This window comes from Colobus angolensis, unplaced genomic scaffold, assembly GCF_000951035.1.
Source record: "Colobus angolensis palliatus isolate OR3802 unplaced genomic scaffold, Cang.pa_1.0 Scaffold352, whole genome shotgun sequence".
Classification (NCBI taxonomy): Eukaryota; Metazoa; Chordata; class Mammalia; order Primates; family Cercopithecidae; genus Colobus; species Colobus angolensis.
Window position 1 is genome coordinate 1,871,012 of NW_012116844.1, and position 11,752 is coordinate 1,882,763.

Consider the following 11,752-nt stretch of genomic DNA (forward strand, 5'->3'; position numbering starts at 1 on the left):
AAATCAAATTTGATATTGTAAAATTCACTACATTTGTCCTAAGGTATTATTTAATAAAATGCAGATGTCTTTAAAAAATTGAGAGGTTATAACAATACATAATTTGAGATTCAAATATGTTCAGATTTAAGTCAAATTGACATAAATGAAAATAAAATTATATCAACTAAAATATACAGAAAGCTACTGAAAAAAGTATTAATACAAGATGCAGAAATGTACACTTCAAAATATACTTCAAATACACTTCAGTTCCTCTGGAAAATTTATAATTAATTGTCAAAGTAGACTGCTGAACTGAATCTTAATTTCAAAATACTAATTGCTGATATGGGCATTCCCATTTATCTGCTTCAATGTGGTCATAAAATGTGGCCACAAAGAGACATTAAAACCTTTATTTCAACAGTAAAAGCCAATGTCATTAATGTTCATCTATTAAAAATCTGAAACTTAAAATTTCATCAGTGACACAATGTCTTTACTCAAAGTGTAATGTCTCTCTCAGCTTTAACTTTCATTTGGTGGAGATGAGGCATGTTTCTGAGCTGAAATAGTAAGTATATCTATCATCTATTTATATATATATATATTTTTTTTTTCAGCTAGATTCAGCATTTAACCAATGCCAAATATGCTTTAAATTTTCTTTCAGGAAGGTTGACAAGTATTTCAGGAAGGTTGACAAGTATTTATATTTTTTGATACTTACTTCTCTTTCTTCTTTCTCTTTTTCATATTTATATATATGGTCTTTTAAATGATTACTGTAATTAAATACCTCCTCATTTTTCTTTTTTAGGACATGATGCTGCATTCTCCTCTTAAGAAGCTGAATATTAATTGTTATCTTGCTTTTGTTATCAGCTTTCTTATGTGCATGAACTAATTGCTGTCGAAGCCACATATTTTTGCTTTGCAGCTGAAATAATTTCTGCTCCAGAGACTCCTGCTGTTCATTGTGTATGTTCACATTATCTTGTTCATTTTGATACATGTGTTCAGCTTTCTTCATTTGATATTGTGTTTCATCTCGCTCTCTTTGTGCATGTTCTGAAACCAATGTATTTTCCCTCAGAGCATCTCTTGTATAATTGAGATTAATTTTTACGCTTTTGGATTTCCTTTGAGCTTCAGAAAGTGGTTGCTGGAGCACCTCATTGTTATATATTGTATTATTCACATCAACATTGATTTTGCCTTGCAAACAAGCATCTCCTGCAATGTGGAAAGCAAGTCCTTGGCTTTTTCTTGATGTCACAATTTGATCACGGTCTTGTACAGCAGAAGCCAGTCTAGGATGGTATGATTCAATTTCTCTCTCCAGTATTTCTTTGTCTTGTTTTTCCTTCAATTTAGAAGTGAGCATTGTGTTCTCAGCCATCAGAACTTTAAGCTGCCCACTATATTGAGATGCCCTTTTTGTTAATGTTTTCTCTTTCAGTTTTAGAGTCATATGAAGTTCAGCATTCTTTTCTTTTAAAATCTTAATGTCCTTAAAGTATTTATTTTCCTTCTCCTGGTGTTGGTGTTTTAGTTTGGCTATTTCCAGTTTTAGCATGGCAATTTCCTTTTTCAACATGCAATTTTCATGTAAGAGAGCATTTTCATTTTCCTGAGTGTGAGAAACCTAAATAAAACAAAATAAACTTTTAGCTAGCAGTCAAAATGGCATATCATGGTTCCTCTGAAACTAAAGAATAACTTGTACATTTATACAATGAAAGGGTTTTTATAAGTAGGTATCAGTTGAAGAACCATTGAATCAAAACTTCAAATGCTATAGAGCATAAATTCCCCAAAGTTCAAACATTTGAAGACAATGAATTCATGAAAGTACAAAAGAAATGACTAGAGAATTTTTAAGAGCCTCAGAATTGAAAAAAAAAAAAAACTTTCCCCGAATTACAACAAACTCAACAGCATAAAATAAAAGATTAATCAATTTGACTGCCTACAAAAATTTGGTTTACACTCTGATGTCTAACTTATACAAGATTCCATAATAAGAGCCTTAGTGCTGCGTATATTTAGACAGATAAAATTTCCCAAAGTTCTTTCAGTTCCTTTTTCCTGAGAATATTCTCTAGATATTCTATTTTTAAAAAATATATAGTTAATTTTAAGAATTATCTTTATGAATGTTTGATAAATTGAGACATTGTAACAAGCACTTTTAGTTATCACAATTCTGAAAGGAAAAGATTAAAAATATAAACAAGTTGTAGGATTTTCTCCCAGTCTTATGAGTCTACATCCAGGACCTCTCCACCAAATTTCAGTTAATTCTACTGGGTAAATATGTAAATATAAAAGAAGTCTTCAATTTCAAAGACAAAAGAAAGACGATAAAATCTAGAGAGCCCTACATAGAAAACCATAAGCTTATTCACTATGACAATAACTTTTGCTTCCTCTTCATAATGTTTGAGTCAGTATTAAATGTTAACTATGTTGCTAGGAAAAAACTACTTACCAATAAATTATCACTAAGTATGTGGTAGGGATAATCATTGTTTTCAAAAGCTCTTTGTACGGAAATAAGATACTACATGGATGTCATAATTTATAATAAATAACCATAGCTACAAAAGTGATAATTTTAAGATAACATTTTTGTTTGATTTAGACCTGAATAATTCATACTAAATAAGAGGGAAATAAAATTAGAAATATAAAATTTTTATTTAGAGATTGATTTACCTGACTCAAATTACTTCTCACACTCTTCAATTCCATATCTTGTATTCTGAGAGCCTGTTCAAGTTCTTGTTTCACTTCTAACTCTTTCCTATGTTGCTCTTCGATTCTTCCTAATTCTTTCCTAATTTTTTCATTTAATATATTGGCATTTCTTCTCTTCTCTTCTTCTTGGTTTAAAGTCAATCTGCCATTAAACACACTTATCTTAAAATTCATTTTGTTAGAAAATGGAATTCACTTTGAGATATATTTATTCCTACATTGGTTTATTATTCCAATAAAATTTCTCTATTCTTGAATTTTTTTTTCTTTCTAGTTCTCAGGTATTTATTACTCGAACCTCTTCCAAATGACATACATACTTGAAAAAGAGTGAGGAAAGAACATCTTCTAGTTAGAAAGTTGCCAATACTGGTAACGACTGTTTCTGTAACTAGCAATGACTGTTATGGAAAAGAATACTGGAAGCTATCCAGCAAATTCATAAGCTGAAAATTACTTTTTAAAAATCTTACACAGTCAAAATTACTCCTCAATGAGGACAGATCATTTAGAGTTAACTGATTAAAGTGACTGATTAAAGTTAACTGGTTACTTTTAATTAACAAGTTTACTGATTTATTAGACATAAATATTCATACTTATAAAATATGGCAAGTATCCCTAAAAATAATTTTAATATTAAAATCTCAGATTAGATTAAATAGTCTAATATCTGTTATTCCATATATCTTTTGTTTCTTTTTTGAGTAATGCTTTAAATGTATCTTGTTGATTATTATATATTTTATCAACAAATTTTAAATCTCCTTTCTCACAAGACAGAATATAATACTTAAAGAATAAAAATAATATGCATTTAAGATAGAACTCTGAATTAATTTTATTTATGTAGGAGAGCAAGAGATGTTGAATAAACTAATAAATTATTCTGCATTTTCTCTATATTCCATGCACATTAAAAGTGTATAATTAAAAGAAATTGATTTTGGGGGAGAAAAGAATGGCCATTTCACATTCTGTTTGTTGAGCTGTAAATGAATATAAATTTTCTTGAGAACAATTTAGAAGTAACGAACAAATAACTTCTTAAAAACTTCCTATAATTTAACCAAATATTTTTATATTGAAGAATTTATTCCAAGTCAATAATTACAAAGGTAGAAAAATATTTGCATGCAGTTATGCCTTGCATCACTTATAATACAAACATTTAAAAATCAAAAAATTAATTTGTTAAGTAAGTAAGGATTTCCAAATAATGGCCTTCTATATAGCCATTAAAATTGTGATTTAAATAAATATGCATTTAATTATCAGCAGAAGTATTCACATTTAAGAACTTGTATTATTTAAAAGAATTTGACACTCTACAAGACAGAGATTTTTTTCTTCAGTTAAACCTCAGAAGGTAAGTCAGCTATTACAAAAAGTATCCTACATAATTTTAGTATAAATAGTTGAAATATTTATTTAAAACTAGGATGTCATACCTCACACTGCAGAGCTCTTGTTCCCATTTAACTTTTTGATTCTCTAACTGTGATTTTATTTCTTTTGCTTCCGATAGTTCCTTTTTTAGTACACATAACTTATTTTTCATTTGTTCAATTTTTCCTGTAAGTTGTTCACAGTGATCTTTTTTAAGTTCCCTTGCTCTTTTACAAGAAGGAACTGCATCCAAGCTTTTTGATAGGCTAGTTGAATCTGTGTCAAGGAGGAGATAGAAATAAAATATATTAGTACTTTTGGGATATAAAGGGCTGCATATTTTAACAATCACTTATACACTGAACTACTGGGGGAAACTCACCCCTGATAATTCACATGGGTTCTTTTCTATTTCCTTAAGTGTCAGTTGGTCTGAGAAATAAAGGGAAAGAGTACAAAGAGAGAAATTTTAAAGCTGGGTGTCTGGGGGAGGCATCACATGTCAGCAGGTGCCGTGATGCTCCCTGAGTCATAAAACCAGCAAGTTCTTATTAGCGATTTTCAAAAGGGAAGGGGGAGTGTACAAATAGGGTGTGGGTCACAAAGATCACATGCTTCACAAGGTAATAAAATATCACAAAGCAAATGGAGGCAGAGTGAGATCACAGGACCACAGGACGGGCTGAAATTAAAATTGCTAATGAATTTTCAGGCACACATTGTCATTGATAATATCTTATCAGGAGACAGCATTTGAGAGGAGACAATTGGTCTGACAAAATTTATTAGGTGGGAATTCCCTTGTCCTAATAAGCCCGGGAGCGCTATGGGAGACCGGGACTTATTTCATCCCTTTGTCTATGACCATAAAAGACAGCCGCCCACAAAGTGCCCATTTTAGAGGCCTCCCCTCAGGGATGCATTCTCTTTCTCAGGGATGTTCCTTGCCGAGAAAAAGAATTCAGTGATAATTCTCCTATTTGCTTTTGAAAGAAGAGAAATATGGCTCTCTTCTGCCCGGCTCTCCGGCAGTCGGAGTTTAAGGTTATCTTCCTTGTTCTCTGAACATTGCTGTTATCCTGTTCTTTTTTCAAGGTGCCTAGATTTCATATTGTTCAAACACACATGCTTTACAAACAATTTGTGAAGTTAATGCAATCATCACAGGGTCCTGAGGTGACATACATCCTCCTTAGCTTATGAAGATGATGGGATTAAGAGATCAAAGTAAAGACAGGCATAGGAAATCACAAGGGTATTGATTGAGGAAGTGATGTGTCCATGAAATCTTCACAATTTATGTTCAGAGACTGCAGTAAAGACAGGCATAAGAAATTATAAAAGTATTAATTTGGGGAACTAATAAATATCCATGAAATCTTCACAATTTATATTCTTCTGCCTTGGCTTCAGCTGGTCCCTCTGTTTGGGGTTCCTGACTTCCCGCAACACCAAACAAATATATATTGATTTCCTACCATGTGGAAGGCATTATACTAAGCTCTGCAGATTAAACAGGAAAAAAAAAAAGCCCTCTGCTCTTGTTTAGCTTAAAATATACTGAAAAGCAAAGCCCCAGAAAAGTGGCAATTATAAATTCAGATAGACCCTTTAAGAAAACAGATTGCTAAGAATAAGATATATACTAGGCCCATGGAAAATTCCCCTGAGGAATGTATGGCTACACTGTGGAAAGAAGATTGAAAAGGAAGCAGCTGAGCAAAGGGGAAGAAAAGCATTTTATCCAGTGTGTGGCATGTGCTGAAGCTCTAGAGTAGTCTGCCAAGAGAGAACAACGGGTACTGATTTTCCTTCTTAGCTCAAATAACTAAAAATAAAACACATGAAATACATTAAACATTTTTTTTAGACACTGACCATTAGGCAAAGAAGATGATAATCCCTGAAAAACAGAAAAAAAATGGGAAACAAACCTTATGAATGTTTCAGCTTCCTGCCTTGACAGAGATTCCAAGACATGACACAGGAAGAAAAAACTGAAGTGGAACCTACCAGACTCTCTTGGTTACAGTGATGAAGCTTAGAGTTCTGGTAAAACCAAAGCAGAGAGACATTACAGAACAAAGCACTATGGAGGAGAGAGAGATATAGAAGCAACAGCAAGAAACCCCTGGAAACCCCCTCCCAGTATTTAGCAAAATAATAAAGATTGTATTTGAGCCAGAAAACTACCTAAGACCAAGCTGGGTCGGAGCGGGGGACTTGTAAATTTAGAGAAAATCACACCTGGTGCTCACATAGTGGCAAGAAGGGTATCTATTTTTATAGATTTACCTCAAAGACTCAGACTTCACAGGAAAATGAATAGTCAGAAAGACCTTGCCTCAGGTGTGGGGAGTTAGCTCATACCATAAAAAGCAAAAATGAAAAGGATCAAGTTGTTTATAAGTATCTCAACTCTATTCTACAATAAAAATCAATAAGATAAGTAGAGCAATAGAAGATACTTTCAAAAACTAAATTGCACTTGCATAGATAAAAGTTACAGTGCCAGAGATGAAAGGTACACTGAGTAGATATGAGCATAGATTGATTTGCCATCACGAAAGAAAAGATTCACAAATTTCAGACACTAGAGAACTATGAGCAAACTCCCAGCAGGTAATATATAAGTCCCCAAACAGGTAGGAGGAGAGACAGAATAAAACATTTGAGCAAAAATTGACTAAACGTATTCTAAACTTAATGAAAGCTACAGTCCCACAGATTCAGGCTGGAATCTGGCTGGAAGTGAAGAAATGAAAATACACAATTGTAATTTCTTATACCATCTATGATATGATATAATATTACTTGAAGGTGGGTTGTGATGAGGTAAATCCATACACTATAAATCCTAAAAAACCACTAAGACAGCAAAGCAAAGAGTTATACCTAATAACCAAATAAACTTATACCACAAAAAGATATGACTAAATCATAAAGAAATATAAAACTAGACCAATAACTAAAAAATATTATACCTATATATATACACATATAAAACTAAATCATAAAAATTACTAAACTAGTCTGAAGGAAGCAGATAAAGAACAAAAGCAAAGCAAAGAAGATCTGGGACTAATAGAAATCAAACAGCATGATGACAGACAACTTTTATCATATCAATAATTACATAATAAATTAAACTGGTCTAAAAACCACTGTTCAAAGGCAGATTGTTAGAATGGATATAAAAGTAAGATCTATCTGTATAATGCCTATAATAAATAAACTTTAAATATAAAGACAAAAATTGGTTAAAGATGAAATAAGATATACCACACTACCACTTGACAAAAGAAGGTTGAGAAAGAGTGGTTGTATTAATACCAAAGTACATTTCATAGCAAAACTATTACCAGCAATAAACAAACTCATTTTATAGTAACAAAGGGATCACTTAATCAAGAAAACGTAACAGTCCTAAATATTTATGTACATAATAACATAAATGCTTCAAAATACATGATACAAAAATAGAACTGCAAAAGAAATGGACAAATGCCCAAGTATAGTCTAAAATTTCTAAAACCTTTACTCAAGTGGTAGAATAAGGTGGCGGAAAATCAGTAAGAATATGATAGAAAACAGCATTCTTCTGAAGTACTCAAAGACTATATTCTAGATCATATCTTAATAAAAGGATCAAGAAGGTTTTAAGTCATACAAAACATGTTACCTGACCCAAAAGCAATCAAATTAAAAATCAATAATAAAAATGTACCTGGAACAACTCAACCATTGCAAATTAAGTAACATACATCCAAATAACCTTGGGTTGGTTCAAAAAATAATAAAAAGGAAAATTAGAAAGTATTTTGAACTAAGTTCAAATGAAAACACAACACATTAGATATTGTAGAATGCATCTACAACAGCGCTTAAATAAAAATTTTCAGCACTGAATGTCTATATTAGAAGACTCTCAAATAAATAATTTTGACTTTTACCTTAAGAAACTAAAAGAAGAAGAAGAAGAAAGTAAACTCAGTGGAAGCAGAGGACAGGAAATGATAAATATCTGTATTGGTTTGAATGTTTTTCTCCTTGCAATTTTCATATGCTAAAATCAAATCATAGAGATAGGAGTTTTTGGATGTAATTAGGTCACGAGGGCCAACCCTTCATAAATGGATTTAAGCTCTGATAGAAATAACCCCAGCAAGCCTCTTTAGCCTTTCTGCCATGTGAGGACACAGGGGAAAAGAATGTATCGATGAATCATGAAGTGGTACCTCTTCAGGCATCAAATCTGATAATACCTTGATCTTGAACTGTGCAGCTTCCAAAATTGTGAGAATTCAATTTATGTTGCTGATAAGCTCCCAACTACAGATTTTTAAGATAATAGGCAAAGAGAACTAAAACATCAGAGATGGAACTAATAAAACACAAAAATGATAGAAAACTTGAACAATACCAAACATTTTGAGAGGATCAATAAAAGCAAAAGTCTACCTAGCCAAACTAGCTCTTGAAAAGAAAAAGCTACAAATGACCAACTTTGAAAATGAGTTAATGTGACATTATTTCAGATTCTACAGATACTTAAAAATACAAGGTAATAATATAAAATTTATGTGAATAAACATGACAACTTAGAAAAGATTGACAAATTCATCGAAACGTGAGAATTACCATCTGATCTTTGACAAAACTGAAAAAAAGCAATGGGGAAAGAATTCTCTATTTAATAAATGATGTTGGGAAAGCTGGTTGGTCATATGCAGAAAACTGAAACTCGACCCCTTCCTTACACCTTATACAAAAATTAACTCAAGATGCATTAAAGACTAAAACACAAGACCTAAAACCATAAAAAGCCTAGAAGACAACTTAGTAAATACCATTCAGGACATAGGCATGGGCAAAGACTTCATTACTAAAACCCTAAAAGCAATGGCAACAAAAGCCAACATTGACAAATGGGACTAAATTAAACTAAAGAGCTTTGGCACAGCAAAAGAAACTAGCATCAAAATGAACAAGCAACCTACAGAATGGGAGAAAATTTTTACAATCTACCCATTTGACACAGGGCTAATATCCAGAATCTACAAGACTTAAACAAATTTATGAGAAAAAAAGAAACAACCCCATCAAAAACTGTGCAAAGGATATGAACAGATACTTCTCAAAAGAAGACATTCATGCAGCCAAGAGACATATGAAAAAATGCTCATCATCACTGGTCGTCATAAAAATGCAAATCAAAACCACAATGAGACGCCATCTCACGCCAGTTAGTATGGTGATCATTAAAAAGTCAGGAAACAACAGATGCTGGAGAGGATATGGAGAAATAGGAAGACTTTTACACTGTTGGTGGGAGTGAAAATTAGTTCAACCATTGTGGAAGACAGTGTGGCGATTCCTCAAGGATCTAGGACTAGAAATACCATTTGACCCAGCAATCCCATTACTGGTTATATACCCAAAGGATTATAAATCATTCTACTATAAAGACAAATGTACACGTCTGTTTATTGGGGCACTATTCACAATAGCAAAGACTTGGAACCAACCCAAATGTCCATCAATGATAGACTGGATAAAGAAAATGTGGCACATATACACCACAAAACACTATGCAGCCATAAAACAGGATATGAATTCATGTCCTTTGCAGGGACATGTATGAAGCTGGAAACCATCATTCTCAGCAAACTAACACAAGAACAGAAAACCAAACACCACATGTTCTCACTCATAAGTGGGAGCTGAACAACGAGAACATATGGACACAGAGAGGGGAACATCACACACCAGGGCCTGTTGGGGGGTGAGGGGCTAGGGGAAGGGTAGCATTAGGAGAAATACCTAATGTAGATAATGGTTGATGGGTACAGCAAACTACCATGGAATGTGTATACATATGTAACAAACCTGCACATTCTGCACAGGTAACCTAGAACTTAAAGTATAATATAAGAAAATCTTTTTAACTAGGAATGACAGTATAGTGATTCTGGCAAAGGTTCGGGGAAATATTTATGGAAAAGATCAAACTCTCTTTTGCCAAAATATAAATTATGTCAACAACAGGAAAATGAAATCTAGTCAGTAGTCAAAAAAATACAATATCTGAAGAAAAAATAGATAGCCTGCATTGCCCTAAATATATAAAAGATTAAGTCATAGTTAAAAATCTTCCTGGAGTGAAAAAAAACGTCCAGGCCAAGATTCCTACACTGGTGAGTTCTACCAAATATTTTAGAAAGAAAAAAGAGATATGATTTTAAACAAGCTCTACCCCTAAAATTAAAAATTATGATACAGTTTGGATGTGTGTCCCCACCAAAACCTCCCATTGAAATGTAATCCCCAGTGTTGGAAGTAAAGCTTTGTGAGAAGTGAATGCATCGTGAGGGAAGATTTCTCACAATTTAGTACCATGCCTTTGGTGCTGTACTCATAATAGTGATTCTCATGAAAATTGATCATTTAAATGTGCATGGCACCTCCCACCTCTCTCTCTTGCTCCTGCTCCAGCCATATGATATGCAAGTTCTTCTTCACGTTCCACCATAATTGTAAGCTTCCACAGGCCTCCCCAGAAGCAGAGCCCCATGTTATGCTTCCTGTACAACCTGCAGAACTGTGAGCCAATGAAACCTATTTCCTCATAAATTACCCAATCTCATGTATTTATCTATAGCAATGCACAAATAGCCTAATACAGAGTACATTTCAACTCAGTGTATAATGCTAGCATTACTCTAAATCAAAACCAGATGATACTATTACAAACAAGAGAACTGCCTTATGAACATGCATGTAAAAATTCAACCAATTTGTGAAGCAACAATGATAACCATAGAAAGATGAGTGTATAAACTGTGCTATAGTCATACAATGGAATATTACTAAGGACTAAAAAGAGATGAACTATCAAGCTATGAAAAGACTTAAATGCATATTTCCAAAAATGACATTATCCAGAAAACAAAATTATGGATAGAGTAAAAAGATTAGTGGTTGCCAAAGGGTTGAGAAGCAAAGTTGTGTGTTGATACCCTGTGTTTCTTCAGCTTTCCGAAATTTTGGCTCATCTTTCTAATCTGAAAAGAGAGTCACTTCTTCTATTTAAGTTTACTTTCACTTGCTTGAGACATGTTGTCACCCTGGAGGGTGTGACTTTAACATATACTGAGGAATGCAACTTGTTTCTGAGTGCTGCCAGGGGAGTCAGCCTCTGTATGATTCTTTTGGTTATTTGTAAACTTAGTATGGTGGTTTTCCCAAATGCTAGTTCTTACGGCAGCATACTGGGCATATGAGAAAGCCCTTGATTTGCTGCAGAAATGAGAAAGTGGAGGTCCCAAGAAGCCTACATCATTTTCCTATCCACACTTGAGTCAGCAAATTTTGTAATGGGGTGTGCAGTGCAACCTCCCAGCTAACAAATGGTGACTGCAGGTTAGAATATACTGTGGCAGAAGCGGGTAAGAATATGCTTTGTCTTTGTCTTACTGGTAAGAACTCTTTGTTGCCTCGGGTTATCGACAGGTCTGTGTAATGCCCAGCGCCCTGAATTCTGTACTCAGCTCCAGAAAGAAGGATGAAGCTGAACAAAAGTACACTGACGGAATAGGAACAGCTGCAGTCTCCAACT

At 33.4% G+C, this 11,752-nt stretch overlaps 1 protein-coding gene across 1 annotated transcript in view; it reads right to left on the reverse strand.

Annotated features, from left to right (window-relative positions):
- Window positions 1-6: 6 nt before the first annotated feature.
- LOC105519577 (ankyrin repeat domain-containing protein 30B-like) overlaps window positions 7-11,752 on the reverse strand; it is a 31,966-nt gene continuing 20,220 nt past the window's right edge. Inside the window, exons 6-8 of the mRNA XM_011952951.1 lie at window positions 4,197-4,410; window positions 2,704-2,887; window positions 7-1,630 (exon numbers count right to left, since the gene is read on the reverse strand). Coding sequence (XP_011808341.1) covers window positions 602-1,630; window positions 2,704-2,887; window positions 4,197-4,410 — 1,427 coding nt within the window. The 3' untranslated portion in view covers window positions 7-601. The remainder of the gene's footprint in view (window positions 1,631-2,703; window positions 2,888-4,196; window positions 4,411-11,752) is intronic.